Raw genomic sequence first — 22183 nt, 5'->3', positions numbered from 1 at the left:
ATTTGCATAGGAAGATATATTTTTTGATATTTGAGTTTGAATTACTAGTTTTTATGAAGAGCATTTTCTCTGTAATATTTTCATCTGAGATTATACTCTAGTGTAACATGTCCAATTAAAATATAATGCAAGCCTCATATGCTATTTAAAATTTTCTGGTAAGAAGCAACAGGTGAAATTAATTTTAATAATATATATTTTTTAAACTAGTATATCCAAAATATTATCACTGCAACATAGACTCAACAACAACAACAAAAATAATACTTATTTTGCATTGTTTTTTCATTCTAAATCTTCAAAATCCAGTGCATACATACTTACAGCACCTGTCACTTAGGTCTAGCCACATGTCAGAGGCTCAGTAGACACCTATGGCTAGTGGCTACTGTATTGGACAGTGCAGCTTGAAGGTTTGGTTTGAATTTTGGAAGGTTTGTTGTTTATCTAAATACCATTGGTGATAGGTTACATACTGTGATGACACTTGAAAATTCTAGATGAGAGCACTCAGCCTAGAGATAATGTTATATTAAGCCGTGGAAGCATAAAATATCATCTAGGAAGAGTGTATTTATGAAGAGAAGACCAAAGAAATAATCTTCAGCAGTTTCCATCTTTTAAGCAAAAGACACTGAAGAGTCTGAGGGTCATGAAAGGCAAAGGAGGACAGTATTTCCAGGGAAGTGAGATCCTCTTTTTCAGGTACTGTGGATTTGAAAGGTTGGGAATGTTTTATGTTAAGCAGGATGCATTGCATTTGTCAATGTGCAACTCATTTTTATCTTTTGGAAGAAATGATTCATTGGAATGGTAGGCTCAATTTATTTTCACTTTCGTTTGGAGCTAGTGAAAGCACTTCTCTTTCCCAATGTCTTTGTGTGTGTGTGTGTGTGTGTGTGTGTGTGTGTGTGTGTGTGTGTGTATTATCATGATAGTAATTCTACTCCATTTTAATTTTCTAAGATCTTTTCTTGTTAGTCAATTTCTAAACAAATGGAATGAAACCATTCTTATCCATAACTTATTTTATTTCTTTAGCTTGAGTTGAGAGTGGCATTGTTCAACCTGAGCTATTATTTATCTATAGTTGTCCTAGAATGGGCCACAAATAACAAACTATCACTTAGAGAATTATTTTAAAATCTTAGGTTTCTAAATATAATTAAATTTTGAATAGCAAAGAAAGTATAAAAAGTTACATCTGTATATTTTCAGCTTGAATTTCTGCTTTCTTTCTTTAGTCATCAAGAGTTCATATCACTAGAGCTGTCCTGGAGCAATTTTTATCCTTTGCAAAATACCTTGATGGTTTATCTCATGGAGCACCTTTGCTGAAGCAGCTCTGTGATCACATTTTATTCAACCCAGCCATCTGGATACATATACCTGCAAAGGTATACATTTTAATGTCATTCATTTTATTTTAGTGTAATGTTACAAATTATAAATATAAATTACAGTTATTGGATCTAAACTATCCAGTAGAAAGCATTTGGATTTTTCAGTTAATTTTACAGTCAGTTTGAAACAGTTATATTAGGTAGTATTAGAAATCAAAACAGTAAATATGTAAATATTAAAATAAATAAAACTGTAGTTAAAATTTTTTTTCTTATGGGGTAATGAGAAAGTTCTGGAACTAAATAATAGTAATTGTTGCTTAAAAAATGTTGAAGCTGTACTTCTTACCCTATACAAAGGTGAAACCCACTTAGATTTAAGACCTAAATTTGAGAGGTAAACTATAAAGTAATAGGAGAAATCATTGAAAGATACCTTTGCAGTTTGGGGATAGCCCAAAAGTTCTTAAGTAAGACCTTCAAAACCTCTCTTCTTAGGGGGAAAATTACTGCATTTGATGATATCAAAATTAAAGGTTTTGTTAAATGATCTTCAGAGACAATGTCAATAAATAGATGATAGATTAGGAGGTTTTTTTACAATGTCAGAAATTATCGAGGCAAGAGGAAAACATTGAATATGAACTGAAAATTAGATATTAGTATTGCACAAATGTTAAATTTACTGAGTGGAGGAATTGTATTATGCTCTATTTAGGAGAAGGTCCTTATTCTTAGGAGATTTACATTGAAGTAGTTAGTGGTGAAGTGTCTGAATGTCAGCAGCTTCCTTTCAAACGTTAGTCAAAATATATTTATACATCTATATCTATAATATAATAGAGAGAAATAAAGCAGATGTGGAAAAATATTAACAGTTGATAAATCTACTATGATAGTTACATAACTTTTTTGTTTGAAAATTTTCAAAATAAAAAGTTGGAGAAAATAGCAATTAATAACGTTCAGAATGTACAAGGAACTCTTGAAAATCAGCACTAAAAAGATAAAAAAAATTAGACTTGATGTAATGGTTGCATTCTGAAGTCATTAGATGTGATTCATACCTTTCCAAGAAAGAGAATCTGGTACACTGATTATTAAGACTAGGAAAAGAAAAAATAGCAGGTAACTAACTATATCATGATAATTGTCATCATTGTGACTGGAAAATTCCTTGTATTGTGGGCATAGAGTTTTTATCATGATATGTAAAAATATTTTTTAAAAGAAATTTATACATAAATTTTTTTTAGATATAAACATAAATTTTTTTATTATTTTGCATACCTAAATTTAGCCTCCTTATATTCTAGTAGAAATCAGTAATGAGGGACATTTTCATGAATTTGAGCTGCATTTTATAATTTTCAAATCTCCCACATAACTTTGAAGTTCTAATTTTTATTATGGTTTGTCATTTTAATTATTGTGCTAAAACGCAAACCTGAAGTTTGTTCACTCTTTAAACATGGTGTTTAAACTTGTCATCTGTATATTTACATGCTAGATTCTGATAATGTGGCAATAGGTAAGAAAATTTCAAATTACATGAACTTTTAGGATCTATGACAACAATATATATTTTTTTCCAAATATGATACAGCTGGCTGATGTCAGGTTCGGTTCCTTTGAACTGCTGCAGTGTACTTTGATTCAGGGCTTTAGTCTAGTTGGCCTTTTAAATAATTTAATCTTCCTATTGGATAATTTCAGTGGAATTATTGAATCATTTAAAATTATTTTATTATTAATAACTATTAGATTACCTTTAGTAAAATTTTATTATAATGTGTTGATTCCAGATTATTTTCTTTTTATAATATAAATAACACTTAATAACTAGTTATATTTCACCTCGTAATAAATGGTTCTTTCTTGGCCTTTAATGATTTACGTTTAAATTAGAATAGAATGTATATTTATAATATAAACACTTGAGGCATTTTAAATTTATTTTAATGCTTTGCTAATATTCTGTACTAGGTTCAGCTTTCCCTATACACTTATTTGTCTGCTGAATTTATTGGAACTGCTACCATTTACACCACCATACGCAGAGTAGGAACAGTATTACAGCTAATGCATACACTAAAATATTACTACTGGGTCATTAATCCTGCCGACAGTAGTGGCATTGCACCCAAAGGTTTAGGTAAGTACAGTGCTTCTACGTTGTCTGTACTATGATTGTTGTATATCGTAAGTACTATTATAGTGAACAGATGTGCATGATTATGCAATTAACACTGAGCTATTGTCTTTCTTGTGTAGTAGACTGGTATATTGAGAATTTTTTGTGATAAAGAAGAAGCTTATAGCTTTCGTATTAAGTTTTTGGAATAAAGACAGGTGAAAATAAATAATATTGTACCTTTTAGCCTATACGGTTGTTGTGATATAATCATAATATTAAAAACAGATGAATGATATTGCTCATGGCCAGTATGTTCTAATACAGTCGTTTAAACATTTTGAGATTGTTGCCTTCCTTTGTATTTTTTCCCCAAACTTCATTCTTTGTTCTAAGTAAAGTAGAAACTAATTTAATTCTTCAGTGCATTGTGTTGTTTTAAAAATATTGCCGATTTTCCTAATTATATAAAAAATACATGCTCATTATAGAAAATAAAATAATATAGAAGAAAAAAATTGTTCATAACCCAAACCCCAGGAGTAATCACTGTTACAAGTTGGGTGTGTGATCTTCCACTATTTCTCATTGCATAAATATGTGAAATATATTAACTCTTTTACAGAATTCAGATTCTCTTTTCTTTTTCTTGGATCTACATAGTAACCTAAGAGGATACACCACTTACGTGTTTCCAAAGTTTTGATCCTATGAATAATGCAGTGATCTATTTCTTTGTGTATACTTATTCCCCTCCATCTTTGATTTGTTTACAGTTACTGAGAAAGGGTATCCTGATAAATATTGTGAATTTTTTCAGAAGTATTGTTCTAGCTTACAATTTCACCAGTGGTATGTTAGTGTGCTTTTTTCTCGGCATACTCATAATAGCAATTACCATTTTATAAAAATCTTTTTGATAGGGTAAAATAACATTTTACTATTCTAATATTCATTTATTAGCTTACATTGTCTTTCATTTTACTGATGGGCTTTTAAAATTGTGTTATTCACACTCGGGTTTATATTCTGTCATTTATGTTTTTTTCCCATTGCTTTTAGACTTAAGAATGCCTAAAATTAACTGAATACTTAACATGAGTTAGAATCTGTGCTAAGCACCCTACATGTTAATTTTGTTTAATCATTTACGTGTAGTGTATTTATATATATATATGTAAATATGTAAATATATATACATATTTACACATACACATAGGGCTATATCTATATATAACTACATTGCTAATATCACTCACAGTTTGCATTTTAGGAAACTGAAAGTTGGTACAAAGTAACAGAACTAAAATTTGAATCATGAATCTGCCTGACTCAGAGCCCTAGTTTTTACGATTATACTCTGATAGAGTTTTCTCTACTCTAGACAAATCATACGTTCACAAATATTTATTTCTGCTTCAAAAAATTAATTTCTAATTTACAGAAAAGTTGCAAGAATTGTACAAAGAATTCTTATATACCCCCACCATATTTCCCAATATTTTATATCTTACCATTTAGATTTTACCATTTTATTTCTGTGTAAATATAAACATGTATATAAACATATGCATTTTTTCTGAATAAATTGAGAATAAATTATAGGTATGATGCCCTATTTCTCCTAAATACTTTAATATTTATTTCCTAAAAGGTAAGGGCACTCTCTTGAGTTAATGAAGAGCAACCATTAAAATCAGGTAATTAACATTAATACAATACTATCATCTCATACAAAGCTCCCATTAAAATTTAACCCATTTTACCAATAATATTCATTCTAGAAAAAAAAGTCTTTCTTCTTTCTCTGAATCACAGTCGAGGATCATGCGTGACATTTGGTTGCCTTGTCACCGTAATATTCTTCGATTAGAATACTTATTTTAGTATTTCCTTGTCTTCCATGGCCTTGACATTTTTGAAGAATTACAGACAATTTTTTAGAATGTCCTTTAATCTGCATTTATTTGATATTTGCTCATGATGATTTAGGTTTTTTATTTTTAGAAGGAATCACACAGAAGTCATAACAATTCTGTCTCAATGTTATCATTACAAGAGGCACATGATGTTGAGTTGTCTTATTATTTTACTAGTGATGTTAACTTTTGGTGTCTGCCAGGGTTCTTTACTGTAAAATTCCACTTTCTCCTCTGTAATCTTAAGTATCTGGTGGAGAAATACATTGAGACTATATAAACATCCTGTTCTTCAACAAACTTTTGCCCACTGGCTTTAGTTCATTGACGCTTGTCAGAATTGATCTTTACTGTGATGGCTACCAAATGGCGACATTTTCTGAGATATTTATTAGTTTGAATTCTGCGGTAACAAAGAAGTTGTTTTTCTCTTCCATTTACTAATTTATTTGTTCATTTCTTAGTGTCAGTGTAAATTTCATGGATTCCTGTTTAATTTGGTATTATATCAACAGTTGGCACACTTTCTCTGTGAAGGGCCAGGCAGTAAAAATTTAGGCTTAGGGAGCCATAGATCTCCACTATAAGTGATCAGCTCTGCACTGTATTGCAAAAACAGCCACAGACAGTACGTAAGTGAATGGCTGTGATTTGTTCCGGTGAAACTTAAAGAAAAAACAGTGGCTGCATGGATTTAGTGTAGAGGCTATCCCCTGAGTTGTATCCTTATTTATTTTGATGTTCAAGTTGTACCGGATTTGGCCAATAGGAGCCCCTTCACATGAGTCTTGGGTCTTTATGACAAACGTCCATAAATTATTTGTACTCCCTTGCTTTCTGGTGTAGGATATTTTTGGTTCATCTTTTATCTTCCATATCTCAGAAGCCCTGGTTTGTTTTGTAGATATGGTTTTAAGAAACCAAGATCTGGGTGATAGGTGTGCTTATTGTGTTTATTGCTCTTTGGGTATCATTGCTTCTAGGCATTCTTGTTGGACAGATCTAGGAAATATAAGCTTAAATGCAAATACATATATATGTATATGCATACCTCTAAACTGATCTATCTGTATTAATAACCATGAGTTCACACAAGTATATTCAATCCCAATCCAAAACCACATGGGTCAGTCTAGCCTCAAATTGATTATTTTTACAACTTTCTTCTTTCAATATTTAGAAATCTGGCTGCCATTATCTTTAATATTTTTTTAATATATTTAATTATTCTACTTTATGAAACCCACATTCTTACCCATGCACCATCACCTTCTAAGCTTTGACATTGCCAGTTGGCTCTGACCATCTTCGGCTCTGACATAAAATAGTCCTTTTCACCTCCTTGCCCCTTATTGTTTCTTTACCACTGACCATACTACTGGCCTCTGTTGTCTCCTCACCCTGACCCTGAAAATCCTGCCAGACTTAGTTGCCTCCTTGGCCCTTTCCAGCCCCTTGTGTCTCCTTGGCTTCTGCTGCTTCCGCAGGTCCCTGTGCCCTTCGGTCCCACTGGCTCTGGCTATCTCAAGGAGAGGGGAGGGAAGAAAACAAATAAATATAATTTTTTAAAAAGTGACAAAGTGGAAGAGTATTTCTTTTTCTTTTCATTGAATTTTATACTTTTTTAAAAAGTTAAAAAAGTTTTTTTAATTGAGGTATACTTAATAATTAACATATTAGTTTTGGGTGTATAATGTAATGATTTGATATTTGTGTACATTGAGAAATGATCACCACAATAATTCAATGTCACTGTACATCGTTAAATTTGTTTTTTTTTTCTTGTGATAAGAACTTTTAAAATTTACTCTCTTAGCAACTTTCAAATATGCAATACAGAATTATCTGCAGTAACCATGTTGTACATTACATGCCCCTGATGTATCATTTCTTTTTCTTTATGGTTTAATTTATTCTTTTTAATCTATCTTTTAATTAATTTGTTCTCTGTAATCTTTTTTCTTTTTTTCTTTTTTTTTTTTTTGCGGTACGCAGCCTCTCACTGTTGTGGCCTCTCCCGTTGCGGAGCACAGGCTCCGGACGCGCAGGCTCAGCGGCCATGGCCCACGGGCCCAGCTGCTCCGCGGCACGTGGGATCTTCGCGGGCCGGGCGGGGCACGAACCCGGGTCCCCTGCATCGGCGGGCGGACTCCCAACCACTGTGCCACCAGGGAAGCCCCTGTTCTCTTTAATCTTTTTGATTTAACTTTTCAATCTATCTGAAATTAATTTTGTTATTTAGTGGAATGTGAGGTTTTGAAACACATAGTTTTCTATATTACAATTTTTTCAATACTAATTTGACCTAAATAATGCTTTCTTTTAAGAACATTTTAAAGATAATATGTACTACACTACCTTTTCATAGAAGTATTATGCATGTGTGCACTAACCTTGAGAAGTAGAATCTTTTTCCTTTGACTGTGATTTCACACTTTTGTCTCTGAAATTTTCTTTTTTTTTTTTTACATCTTTATTGGAGTATAATTGCTTTACAATGGTGTGTTAGTTTATGCTTTATAACAAAGTGAATCAGTTATACATATACATATGTTCCCATATCTCTTCCCTCTTGCATCTCCCTCCCTCCCACCCTAACTATCCCACCCAACTAGGTGGTCACAAAGCACCGAGCTGATCTCCCTGTGCTATGCGGCTGCTTCCCACTAGCTATCTATTTTACGTTTGATAGTGTATATATGTCCATGCCACTCTCTCGCTTTGTCACAGCTTACCCTTCCCCTTCACCATATCCTTAACTCCATTCTCTAGTAGGTCTGTGTCTTTATTCCTGTCTTACCGCTAGGTTCTTCATGACGTTTTTTTTTTTTTTCTTAAATTCCATATATATGTGTTAGCATATGGTATTTGTCTTTCTCTTTCTGACTTACTTCACTCTGTATGACAGACTCTAGGTCCATCCACCTCATTACAAATAGCTCAATTTCGTTTCTTTCCATGGCTGAGTAATATTCCATTGTATATATGTGCCACATCTTCTTTATCCATTCATCCGATGATGGACACTTAGGTTGTTTCCATCTCTGGGCTATTGTAAATAGAGCTGCAATGAACATTTTGGTGTATGACTCTTTTTGAATTATGGTTTTCTCAGCGTATATGCCCAGCAGTGGGATTGCTGGGTCATACGGTAGTTCTATTTGTAGTTTTTTAAGGAACCTCCATACTGTTCTCCATAGTGGCTGTACCAATTCACATTCCCACCAGCAGTGCAAGAGTGTTCCCTTTTCTCCACACCCTCTCCAGCATTTATTGTTTCCAGATTTTTTGATGATGGCCATTCTGATTGGTGTGAGATGATATCTCATGGTAGTTTTGATTGCATTTCTCTAATGATTAATGATGTTGAGCATTCTTTCATGTGTTTGTTGGCAGTCTGTGTATCTTCTTTGGAGAAATGTCTATTTAGATCTTCTGCCCATTTTTGGATTGGGTTGTTTGTTTTTTGTTATTGAGCTTATAAATTTTGGAGATTAATCCTTTGTCAGTTGCTTAATTTGTAAATATTTTCTCCCATTCTGAGGGTTGTCTTTTGGTCTTGTTTATGGCTTCCTTTGCTGTGCAAAAGCTTTAAAGTTTCATTAGGTCCCATTTGTTTATTTTTGGTTTTATTTCCATTTCTCTAGGAGGTGGGTCAAAAAGGATCTTGCTGTGATTTATGCCATAGAGTGTTCTGCCTATGTTTTCCTCTAAGAGTTTGATAGTTTCTGGTCTTACACTTAGGTCTTTAATCCATTTTGAGCTTATTTTTGTGTATTGTGTTAGGGAGTGATCTAATCTCATACTTTTACATGTAGCTGTCCAGTTGTCCCAGCACCACTTATTGAAGAGGCTGTCCTTTCTCCACTGTACATTCCTGCCTCCTTTATGAAAGATAAGGTGACCATATGTGCATAGGTTTATCTCTGGGCTTTCTATCCTGTTCCATTGATCTATATTTCTGTTTTTGTGCCACTACCATACTGTCTTGATTACTGTAGCTTTGTAGTATAGTCTGAAGTCAGGAAGCCTGATTCCTCCATCTCCATTTTTCGTTCTCAAGATTGCTTTGGCTATTCGGGGTCTTTTGTGTTTCCATACAAATTGTGGAACTTTTTGTTCTAGTTCTGTGAAAAATGCCAGTGGTAGTTTGATAGGGATTGCATTGAATGTGTAGATTGCTTTGGGTAGTAGAGTCATTGTCACAATGTTGATTCTTCCAATCCAAGAACATGGTATATCTCTCCATCTATTTGTATCATCTTTAATTTCTTTCATCAGTGTCTTATAATTTTCTGCATACAGGTCTTTTGTCTCCTTAGGTAAGTTTATTCCTAGATATTTTATTCTTTTTGTTGCAATGGTAAATGGGAGTGTTTTCTTGATTTCACTTTCAGATTTTTCATCACTAGTGTATAGGAATGCCAGAAATTTCTGTGCATTAATTTTGTATCCTTCTACTTTACCAAATTCATTGATTAGCTCTAGTAGTTTTCTGGTAGCATCTTTAGGATTCTCTATGTATAGTATCATGTCATCTGCAAACAGTGACAGCTTTACTTCTTCTTTTCCGATTTGGATTCCTTTTATTTCCTTTTCTTCTCTGATTGCTATGGCTACAACTTCCAAAACTATGTTGAATAAGAGTGGTGAGAGTGGGCAACCTTGTCTTGTTCTTGATCTTAGTGGAAATGCTTTCAGTTTTTCACCATTGAGGACAATGTTGGCTGTGGGTTTGTCATATATGGCCTTTATTATGTTGAGGAAAGTTCCCTCTATGCCTACTTTCTGCAGGGTTTTTATCATAAATGGGTGTTTAATTTTGTCGAAAGCTTTCTCTGCATCTACTGAGATGATCATATGGTTTTTCTCCTTCAATTTGTTAATATGGTGTATCACGTTGACTGATTTGCGTATATTGAAGAATCCTTGCATTCCTGGAATAAACCCCAGTTGATCATGGTGTATGATCCGTTTAATGTGTTGTTGGATTCTGTTTGCTAGTATTTTGTTGAGGATTTCTGTGTCTATGTTCATCAGTGATATTGGCCTGTAGTTTTCTTTGTGACATCTTTGTCTGGTTTTGGTATCAGGGTGATGGTGGCCTCGTAGAATGAGTTTGGGAGTGTTCCTCCCTCTGCTATATTTTGGAAGAGTTTGAGAAGGATAGGTGTTAGCTCTTCTCTAAATGTTTGATAGAATTCACCTGTGAAGGCATCTGGTCCTGGGCTTTGATTTGTTGGAAAATTTTTAATCACAGTTTCAATTTCAGTGCTTGTGATTGCTCTGTTCATATTTTCTGTTTCTTCCTGATTCAGTCTTGGCAGGTTGTGCATTTCTAAGAATTTGTCCGTTTCTTCCAGGTTGTGCATTTTGTTGGCTTAGAGTTGCTTGTAGTAATCTCTCATGATCCTTTGTATTTCTGCAGTGTCAGTTGTTACTTCTTTTTCATTTCTAATTCTATTGATTTGAGACTTCTCCCTTTTTTTCTTGATGAGTCTGGCTAATGGTTTATCAATTTTGTTTATCTTCTCAAAGAACCAGCTTTTAGTTTTATTGATCTATGGTATCGTTTCCTTCATTTCTTTTTCATTTATTTCTGATCTGATTTTTATGATTTCTTTCCCTCTGCTAACTTTGGGGTTTTTTTTTTTTGTTGTTCTTCTTTCTCTAATTGCTTTAGGTGCAAGGTTAGGTTGTTTATTCGAGATGTTTCCTTCTTCTTAAGGTAGGATCGTATTGCTATAAACTTCCCTCTTAGAACTGCTTTTGCGGCATCCCATAGGTTTTGGGTTGTCGTGTCTCCATTGTCATTTGTTTCTAGGTATTTTTTAATTTCCTCTTTGATTTCTTCAGTGATCACTTAGTTATTAAGTAGTGTATTGTTTAGCCGTCCATGTGTTTGTATTTTTTACAGATCTTTTCCTGTAATTGATATCTAGTCTCATGGCGTTGTGGTCGGAAAAGATACTTGATATAATTTCAATTTTCTTAAATTTACCAAGGCTAGATTTGTGACCCAAGATATGATCTATCCTGGAGATTGTTCCATGAGCACTTGAGAAAAATGTGTATTCTGTCATTTTTGGATGGAATGTCCTATAAATATCAATTAAGTCCATCTTGTTTAATGTATCATTTAAAGCTTGTGTTTCCTTATTTATTTTCATTTTGGATGATCTGTCCATTAGTGAAAGTGGGTGTTAAAGTCCTCTACTATGAATGTGTTACTGTTGATTTCCCCTGTTATGGGTGTTAGTATTTGCCTTATGTATTGACGTGCTCCTATGTTGGGTGCATAAATATTTACAATTGTTATATCTTCTTCTTGGATCGATCCCTTGATCATTATGTAGTGTCCTTCTTTGTCTCTTGTAATAGTCTTTATTTTAAATTCTATTTTGTCTGATATGAGAATTGCGACTCCAGCTTTCTTTTGGTTTCCATTTGCATGGAATATCTTTTTCCATCCCCTTACTTTCAGTCTGTATGTCTCTAGGTCTGAAGTGGGTCTCTTGTAGACAGCATATATAAGGGTCTTGTTTTTGTATCCATTCAGCCAGTCTGTTTCTTTTGGTGGGAGCATTTAGTCCATTGACATTTAAGGTGATTATCGATATGTATGTTCCCATTCCCATTTTCTTAATTGTTTTGGGTTCGTTATTGTAGGTCTTTTCCTTCTCTTGTGTTTCTTGCCTAGAGAAGTTCCTTTAGTATTTGTTGTAAAGCTGGTTTGGTGGTGCTGAGCTCTCTCAGCTTTTGCTTATCTGTAAAGGTTTTAATTTCTCTGTCAAATCTGAATGAGTTCCTTGCTGGGTAGAGTAATCTTGGTTGCAGGTTTTTCTCCTTCAGCACTTTCAATATGTCCTGCCACTCCCTTCTGGCTTGCAGAGTTTCTGCTGAAAGCTCAGCTGTTAACCTTATGGGGATTTCCTTGTGTGTTATTTGTTGTTTTTCCCTTGCTGCTTTTAATATGCTTTCTTTGTATTTAATTTTTGATAGTTTGATTAATATGTGTCTTGGCATGTTTCTCCTTGGATTTATCATGTATGGGACTCTCTGTGCTTCCTGGACTGGATTAACTATTTCCTTTCCCCTATTAGGGAAGTTTTCAACTATAATCTCTTCAAATATTTTCTCAGTCCCTTTCTTTTTCTCTTCTTCTTCTGGAACCCCTATAATTCGAATGTTGGTGCGTTTAGTGTTGTCCCAGAGGTCTCTGAGACTGTCCTCAGTTCTTTTCATTCTTGTTTCTTTATTCTGCTCTGCAGTAGTTATTTCCACTATTTTATCTTCCAGGTCACTTATCCGTTCTTCTGCCTCAGTTATTCTGCTATTGATCCCATCTAGAGTATTTTTAATTTCATTTATTATGTTGTTCATCATTGCTTGTTTCATCTTTAGTTCTTCTAGGTCCTTGTTAAATGTTTCTTGCATTTTGTCTATTCTATTTCCAAGATCTTGGATCATCTTTACTATCATTATTCTGAATTCTTTTTCAGGTAGACTGCCTATTTCCTCTTCATTTGTTAGGTCTGTTGGGTTTTTATCTTGCTCCTTCATCTGCTGTGTGTTTTTATGTCTTTTCATTTTGCTTATCTTACTGTGTTTGGGGTCTCCTTTTTGCAGGCTGAAGGTTTGTAGTTCCTGTTGTTTTTGATGTCTGTCCCCAGTGGCTAAAGTTGGTTCAGTGGTTTGTGTAGGTTTCCTGGTGGAGGGGACTAGTGCCTGTGTTCTGGTGGATGAGGCTGGATCTTGTCTTTCTGGTGGGCAGGTCCACGTCTGGTGGTGTGTTTTGGGGTGTCTGTGGACTTATTATGATTTTAGGCAGCCTTTCTGCTAATGGGTGGGGTTACGTTCCTGTCTTGCTAGTTGTTTGGCGTAGGGTGTCCAGCACTGTAGCTTGCTGGTCGGTGAGTGAAGCTGGGTCCTGGTGTAGAGATGGAGATCTCTGGAAGATTTTCGCCATTTTATATTATTATGTGGAGCTAGGAGGTCTCATGTGGACCAGTGTCCTGAAGTTGTCTCTCCCACCTCATAGGCACAGCACTGACTCCTGGCTGCAGCACCAAGAGCCTTTCATGCACACGGCTCAGAATAAAAGGGAGAAAAAGTAGAAAAAGAAAGAAGGGAAGAAAGGAAGAAAGGAAGGAAGGAAGAACGAAAGAAGGGAGGGAGGGAGGAAGGAAGGAAAGAAGGAATGAAGGAAGGAAAGAAGATAAAATAAAAGTTATTAAAATAAAAAATTATTAAGAAAAAAATTGTTTTCAAAGAAAATACAAACAAAAAACAACAACAACAAAAAAAACGGACGGATAGAACCTTAGGACAAATGGTGGAAGCAAAGCTATACAGACAAAATCTCACACAGAAGCATACACATACACACTCACAAAAAGAGGAAAAGGGGAAAAAATAAATCTTGCTCTCAAAGTCCACCTCCTCAATTTGGAATGATTCATTGTCTATTCAGGTATTCCACAGGTGCATGTACATCAAGTTGATTGTGGAGCTTTAATCCGCTGCTTCTGAGGCTGCTGGGAGAGATTTCCTTTTCTCTTTGTTCTCACAGCTCCTGGTGCTCAGCTTTGGATTCGGCCCCCGCCTCTGCGTGTAGGTCGCTGGAAGGCGTTTGTTCTTCGCTCAGACAGGACAGGGTTAAAGGAGCAGCTGCTTCGGGGGCTGTGGCTCAATGAGGCCGGGAGGAGGGAGGGGCATGGAGTGTGGGGCGACGTTGCATCAGCCTGAGGCGTGCTGTGCGTTCTCCCGGGGAAGTTGTCCCTGGATCCCGGGACCCTGGCAGTGGCGGGCTGCACAGGCTCCCCGGAAGGGGTGTGTGGATAGTGACCTGTGGTCACACACAGGCTTCTTGGTGGCGGCAGCAGCAGCCTTAGCGTCTCCTGCCCGTCTCTGGTGTCCGCGCTTTCAGCCACAGCTCGCGTCCGTCTCTGAAGCTCCTTTAAGCAGCGCTCTTAATCTCCTCTCCTCACGCACCAGGAAACAGAGAGGGAAGAAAAAGTCTCTTACCTCTTCGGCAGGTCCAGACTTTTCCCCGGACTCCCTCCCGGCCAGCCATGGTGCACTAACCCCTTGCAGGCTGTGTTCTCGCCGCCAACCCCAGTCCTCTCCCTGCGCTCCTTCCGAAGCCTGAGCCTCAGCTCCTAGCCCGCCCGCCCCGGCGCGTGAGGAGACAAGCCTCTCGGGCTGGTGAGTGCCCGGTCGGCACCAATCCTCTGTGCGGGAATCTCTCCACTTTGCCCCCCGCACCCTGTTGCTGTGCTCTCCTCCTCGGTTCCGCAGCTTTCCCCCTCCGCCACCCGCAGTCTCCGCCCGTGAAGGGGCTTCCTAGTGTGTGGAAACCTTTCGTCCTTCACAGCTCCCTCCCACTGGTGCAGGTCCCATCCGTATCCTTTTGTCTCTGTTTATTATTTTTTTTCTTTTGCCCTACCCAGGTACGTGCGGACTTTCTTACCTTTTGGGAGGTCTGAGGTCTTCTGCCAGCATTCCGTAGGTGTTCTGTAGGAGCTTTTCAACGTGTAGATGTATTTCTGGTGTATCTGTGGGGAGGAAGGTGATCTCCGCGTCTTACTCTTCCGCCATCTTCCCCTCGTCCCCCTGTCTCTGAAATTTTTATATATGATTCACTGTAAAAACATTTATTTATATTAAAAATCTCATAGTAGTACATGATCTTGGTAGCCCGTGAAATAATGTAAAGATTTGTGATTAAAAAGTTAATACTTTCCCAGGAGCCAGTATTACCAGTCATATATATTTTTTCACCTCTATTTGTCTGCTCAAACATGAACTTACAGATTTATATGCGTAGGTAATTCATATTATAGGTGTTTCAAAGACTTATTCTGAATATATCACAAACACAAAGTGGTATTATATATGTAAATATAATGAACCTTGTATGAGTATCACCAAGCTTAAGAAATAGAATATTACCATAAGCCTGTATATATCTATCCTTGGTCAGACATTTATCCCATTTCCAGGCGTAGAGATAACCCCATCTTCAATTTTATGTTTATTATACCTTTTCTTGAGTCTTTATTATTTTTTACTGCGCTCTTTATTTTTTACTGTGCTTTATTCCTTTGTTATTTACATTGTGTAATATCAATATATGACAGTAGTAAGTATACTGAGTGCTTACAATTAAAATGGACCAGTTACTATTCTAATTCCTTTACATATGTTGATCCATTTAATCCTCACAAAATATCCTATGACAAAGAGCTTTTGTCCTCATCCTAACAATAAGAAACACTTACGCACAAAGATAGTATAACACTTGTGCAATTTCATTAAGTGGCGGCCAAATTATAAATAAAAGTAAGGAAATTATTACTGAAATAATGGTGCTGTCTCTAAGGAGATGGTGTGGGGGATGTGATCAGGAAGGAGGGTGTGGTTCAGAGCTGAGAGCTGGGTAGGGTGAGGCTTTATTGTATGCTGAAGCAGACTGGTGCCACCACCAATTATTAATATTTGATGAGATGGTTGTCAAACCATTGGTGGCATGAACTTGAAACCAGTCATGGAGGGAGTATTTATTTACACAACAGAAACCAGAAATCTGCATATGATATAAATCAGGACCTCACCCTCCACTCTGCGCAGCTCCTTTACCTACACACCAAGGGTTGATAAGTTTCTCTGCCAAGCTGCTGTCAGTTTTCAGTTTCGTGACCTAAGAAGTTGTTATACAGGTGTTCATCTTATAATAATTCATTAAGTTGTAAATGTATATCTTCTGTATGTGTACTGTATTTCACAATGAAAATATTAAAAAAAACAAAAATAATAACAAGTTTTGGTAAGGAGAGAAAGAGTACTTTGTACACTATTGGCAGGAATAGGGCAACAAATGTAGAAATGAGAAAGAGATTTCTTTCCCAAGAGTAGATAAAATGGATTGTTTAAGGGCTAATTTGTTTTGATGTGTAATAATCTACACATAAATATTTGTGGAGTGAATAAGCAGATGCTATAAATTATACATAAAAGGATTATAGATTAAAACTTATACAGAAGCTATATAAATCTGGGTTGCTTCAAGTAAGGCTTGATGTTTAAGGACTTCATGGTTCTAGCTATGTTTCTTAAAGGTATAATTTCATTACTGCATATTACATATTATATATATATCATGGCATATTCTCATTTTTATTGGTAATTAAATAGTTGCACTTATTTACTTTGAAATTTAGGTGTTCTATTGGAAATGATATGTACACTGTAACTGTTCATGCTTATTTCATTTATTGATTCAAGCATTTATTGAGTGTCATAATAATATGTATTTTGTATATATAAGTGTCATAGAAGAAAAAAGCTTCAAAACAAATAATTACGTAGAGTGTCACTTTTCTATGGTTTGTTCTATAATGTGCAGATGAAAATGGAGAATGATTTTAAACATAGACAGGTAAGAAGAAGGTGGAAGAAATATTGGGAAAACTTGGATTTGAGGGGGAAAAGGGAACCTATTAAGTTAATAAAAGTAGGGAAATGTATCCATGTAAAGACTTGATATTATTTATTTATCAATGAATAGTAATATAATTTTTAAAAAGTAATTCTTTCCCGCAAATCTGACATTGAGTAAAAAATTTGAAATTGCCAAAAATCTGAAAATAATATTTGTATTCTCTATTATTGAAATTGTACAGAATTAATACTAAGAAATATGATAATTATAATGACTATAACTTAAAGTATTCCATAATATCACAACATGATTGCATTAAGCTTATTATTAAGTAATAATAATGAGGGGTTTTATTGTTTGTTGTTTCTTTTTCTGTTTTATTCTAGATGGTCCCCGGCCATCACAAAAAGAAATTATATCACTACGGGCATTTATGTTACTTTTCCTGAAACAGCTTATATTAAAGGTAAAACAGTTTTATGTAATTCAAAATTGCAGTATATTACATGAAAAGAATGTTTTGGCAGAGTTTAAATCATTATTGTAAAATTAGTTTTACAACCTTTAATTCATGAATTGCTTTCAATATTCTGTAAATCTTAGTATTAACTTTTGTTGAACTTCACTTTGTGCTAATACTCTTTGAGGTCCTCTATCCTAAGGGGTGTAGCAGAAATAGACAAGGAACATATATACATAAAAATTGAGCATGAAGATTTCATTTTAGAAAATGATCTGTGTTCCTGTTTGAGAAGACTTATATATTTTTATCACATTAGGATTTTTAAAAGATTAAGATAAATAGAAAATAAAGGTAAAATGCACAGCAATTAATATTGTAAAGTTTTATGGTAATTTGCATTATTTTAAGAAAAGAATACATGTTTAGGAAATAGTAATCTTAATATATTTAGACGATCAAAATATAATAATTTTTATAGTAAAGTCAGTCAAACATTAGCAACTTTAGAAGAATAGGTACAATTTTCTAAATATGTACTTATTTACCTTGAAATAATATAGTCTATGAATTATGAAGTATCTAGATATTTTAATTAAAGCATCACTGCTTTTAAGTTGTCCATATTTTATTTTAAAGTGATCATTTTGATGGCTGTCTTTAATTAAAGTTTTAATTTTAGATTTAAATTAATTAATTTTTTAAAAAATTAGGATCGAGGGGTCAAGGAAGATGAACTTCAGAGTATATTAAATTACCTGCTTACAATGCATGAGGTAGGACATGGTCTGGGTCTTCTATTTTAATAATTTTATTCAATGCGTTAGAAGACATTTATAACTAAATAAATATTGCTGATCCTTATTATGCAGGATGAAAATATTCATGATGTGTTACAGTTACTAGTGGCTTTAATGTCAGAACACCCAGCCTCAATGATACCAGCGTTTGATCAAAGAAATGGAATAAGGTATGTTTATAATATTAGTACTATTAGTAGGCTTTAATTGAGTACAGTTGTGCTTCCCAGAATAATCCCTATTGAGTTAACTTTTGAGTGTATATAGCAAAATCTTACACATAAGAAGGGAATAGATGGAGAAAGCTGTTATTAATCTTCTAATACTCAAGGGAACTGATGAAGTGTACAGAAAATGGGTCTCGGGTCTCAAGAAGAGTAATTATATTGCTGTTGCTGTAGTAAAGACATTTTAAGTAGTGGGAAGAGCAAATATTTTGGCAAGAAGATGAGAGAGCATGGTATATTTCGACAAAAGAGAGTTCAAGAAAAGTCTATGAGTTTAGGCTCAAGAGCTAGATAGTGGCCAGGTTTGAAAGATCCGTATAATGATAAGAAGTTCAGATTTTATTTTATTGGTGATGAAAACTAAAGAATTTTGAATACACAACTGATTTGCTCAGATTTCTGTTTTGCTAGATTTACAATCAGCAGTGTGGAAAATGAGTTGGAGATAGATAAAACTGATGTAGCAAGATCAGTAGAGAGATTATTTTATTCATCAGTGTTAGAGATGATGAGCTAGGACAGTGGCAGTATGATGGGAATGATGGAGATGAAATATTTTGGAACAAGAAGCCAAATTTGAAAACTAACTTTACTTATGGTGATTGTAAAGTAATTGTGTAGATAAGTAAAACATAGTTTCTTGGTTAGTATTCTTATTAACTTAAACCTAAAACCTAGCCCCTTAAGGAGTCTCCCTTATTATTTTTCTGGAATCTGAGTTATTTGAATAAATAAGAAATCTAGGTTATGCCATGTGTACCTGAGTGAACTTCCACAGGTTATAAAAAGAGTTTGGAAATAATATATTAGTAAATGTCAAGGGACTTTATTAGTGCTTCTTTTACTTGGCCATTTATATCAGCAAATAACAACTTTCTAGTCTTGAAGGACTTTCTTTTCAAATCAGAGAAGCAATCACTTTATTTCTATGTGGATATCTAACTTGTGACACCACTCTTACCTTTGAGTTTACAACCCATTGGGTTGCTAACCTATTTAAATAAGAAGATTGTACATTTAATTATTAACAACTACAAATATATTTTATTGTGAGGTTGAACTGTATGAAATTGCTGAAACTTAAGTGACTTTACCAAATAAAGGCAACTTCATATGGCTAACCTAATAATATAATACAAACAATTACACTCATTCTCCTTAAATTATATTTAGATTGAACACTTAGTATCCTTGAACTTAGATCCTAGTACCTGCTTCTTTCATTATATTAACTGATTAATTAAGAAATCAATTAAAAATATACTCATTACCCTTATGAATGATACCAACCTTTGATTGGTTAATATGGTGAAATGCAAAAATAGAATCCTGCTTTCCTTTGACACACTGGAAATAATTATCTTACGAGAGAGTGCTATTTGGTAAGCTCTTTAGAGGACTGAAATAGTATCTTAACTGTATAACATGAAAAGATTGATTGAGCACAATAAGTACAAAGGCCTTGTTGCTCATGGTTGACACCAGCTGAACATGTCACATTGTTACCAGTGTGTTCAAAATAATCACAAACATGGAGAATGTGCTACTTTAGTTTTTCCACTTAAAAAGAATGTAGAGGATGTAGGCTCTGGTTTAGAATATGGAAAAAATAGGCTTATTAGATACAAAATTTTAAATTCTGTATCCTAGAAAATAGGTACTAAAGGGTGACAGTTATGTATGGGGAAATTTTTGATTAATTATAATTCAAGCATGCTAAGAAATGAACACAAAGAATGAACTTAATTTAATTCTGATAATATTTTAACTGGACTTAAGGAAGACCTTGTGGTGATACTGACCTGAACATAAAAAAATGTAATATTTTTATATCTGAAAATCTTTAGAGAAAAGAATAATTTCTTTTTTCACATAGTTTAGATCATTTTCTGGCTGAATATAGTAAGCTGGGGCAAATGAATTAGGATTCACCTGTATTATTATATTGTAAGTAAACAGTCATTAATTGGTTTGTCAGTAAATTTCCTTTTCATACTTTATCTTGGTTTTTGTAAGAAATACGTGTCTTGTGAAAAAAATCCTATGTAGCACAGATGTCTGATGGCCTTAGATGATTTCATATTTCAAATATTAAATCATAATTTCTGTTGATCTAAGGTGGATCTTATACCTTTTTACTCCTTTAACTCAGTTATTCCTAGAGATTAGGAATTCTGTGGGAGTTTCTGATTACATATCTGAGTATAGTCATATTTTTATGCTGTGCGGTTTTGCTTTGGTTTTCAAGATTATTTTTGCTGTTGAATGTTCTTTGTTATGATTTCCTGAATATTTCTTTGACATGTATAATTTTTCTATTGTCATATTTGTCTTTTTTTCATTACTGTTGTTGGTCCTTAAAAGTTCTGAAAATATATTTCATTGTAAATTTAGATTCATTTAAGAACTTGAGGGTTTTGCAAAAAACTATCTTCTGAAGGAAATAATCACTGTAGAGTTTACTTCTTCTCATAATGTATTCTTCAGTAGTATAATTTTTAAAAAGTATTATCAACAATGTATTATTTTATTTTTTAAAGTCTAAGTTACTTTAAATAAAATAGATGTCATTAACTTTCAGTTATTTGTTCCCCTCTGTTAATGTCACTGAAATGAAAGGAAAATCATACTGCATCTTCTCTTACCTGTTTTTGTGTTCAGACTATATTACTTCACTTCAAAATATAAAATGGCATTTTAAGTTTTACAAAGATATTTAATAGAATAAAGCACACCCTAATTTTATAGAGTCACCACAGCCACCCTCAGAACCTTCTTAAATTGTAGAATTAGTTGCAAAAGAATGCAGTTATTATTGCCCCCTTCTACCTTATAGAAAAAATATTTGTTTTTATTTTTTGAAAAAAATGAGATAAAAATTTTGAAGTACATATAAGTATTATAATGAATATATCCCTGCTGTTATATAGGATTTGAAGTGACTGTGTAAGTTAGGTCATGTGTTAGTTTATTGTAGAAACACATTAGGGTAGGAACCAAGAATTGGAAATCTATGAAGAAACAAGTTTGCTTCTTCTGCGACTTCCTGTATAGCTGCTTTATTCCTTCTGTATATAGACTCACCTTTGTGAACAAAACAAGGCTGTCCTATAGTTTCTCTTTTAAATCATTTCCTAATTCAAGAGCCCAACAAAGACTAGATATTGTTTCTCAGAACTCATTCCAAATTCTCAGAAAAGAAAAATAATTTGGCAGGTAGGTACCCATGGTCCGTTTAGCCATAACCAAGAAAAAAGGTCATTAAGTACGAATGTCAGGGGAAACTCAAATAGAAGAGGAAATGTGGCTTAACTAAGCATGGATCTTAAACTTGAAAATGTTGTTTAGTGTGCTGGGAGGAAATACTTATGAACGACCAATCACACTGTTCTTTTGAGGATGTATTTGAAATCCAAATTTAAAGAAAATTAATGTGCTTATTTCCAACTTTTTCAAAGAATTTAAAAACCTGAGAGGTCTTTTATGTTTTATATATTTATAGTTTATTTGTAAAGTATACAGTGCTTATATTTTTAATATTCGTAAGTGCTCAAAATATCATTTATTTCTATATATTTTAGGGTAATCTACAAATTATTGGCCTCTAAAAGTGAAAGTATTTGGGTTCAAGCTCTGAAGGTTCTGGGATACTTTCTGAAGCATTTAGGTCACAAGTAAGTTGATGTTTTTCACAATGAATTGTAGAAATATCTACTGAAACTGTATTTCTACTAGGTTTGTAACACATGAATTTGACTGGAATGATCTTATAATGGAAAATAATAACTTCTTGTGGTAAAAGTTGTAAAAATATTTTATGAAAGAATGTTTTTTTTTTTTTTTTGCTGTACGCGGGC

At 34.1% G+C, this 22183-nt stretch overlaps 1 protein-coding gene across 3 annotated transcripts in view; it reads left to right on the top strand.

Moving 5' to 3' along the window:
* NBEA (neurobeachin) overlaps nucleotides 1-22183 on the top strand; it is a gene marked incomplete at its 5' end in the record, with an annotated part of 629414 nt that overhangs the window by 141026 nt on the left and 466205 nt on the right. For all 3 annotated transcript variants that reach the window (XM_082675501.1, XM_082675500.1, XM_082675503.1), the window contains 6 exons: nucleotides 1245-1397; nucleotides 3330-3498; nucleotides 17226-17305; nucleotides 18013-18075; nucleotides 18172-18269; nucleotides 21908-22000. In XM_082675501.1, the coding sequence (XP_082531627.1) occupies nucleotides 1245-1397; nucleotides 3330-3498; nucleotides 17226-17305; nucleotides 18013-18075; nucleotides 18172-18269; nucleotides 21908-22000 (656 nt within the window). The remainder of the gene's footprint in view (nucleotides 1-1244; nucleotides 1398-3329; nucleotides 3499-17225; nucleotides 17306-18012; nucleotides 18076-18171; nucleotides 18270-21907; nucleotides 22001-22183) is intronic.

Source organism: Grampus griseus, assembly GCF_964374135.1.
Source record: "Grampus griseus genome assembly, chromosome: 18".
NCBI lineage: Eukaryota > Metazoa > Chordata > Mammalia > Artiodactyla > Delphinidae > Grampus > Grampus griseus.
The sequence above is the reverse complement of the archived record's forward strand: the minus strand, read 5'-3'. Positions and strand labels throughout refer to the sequence as shown.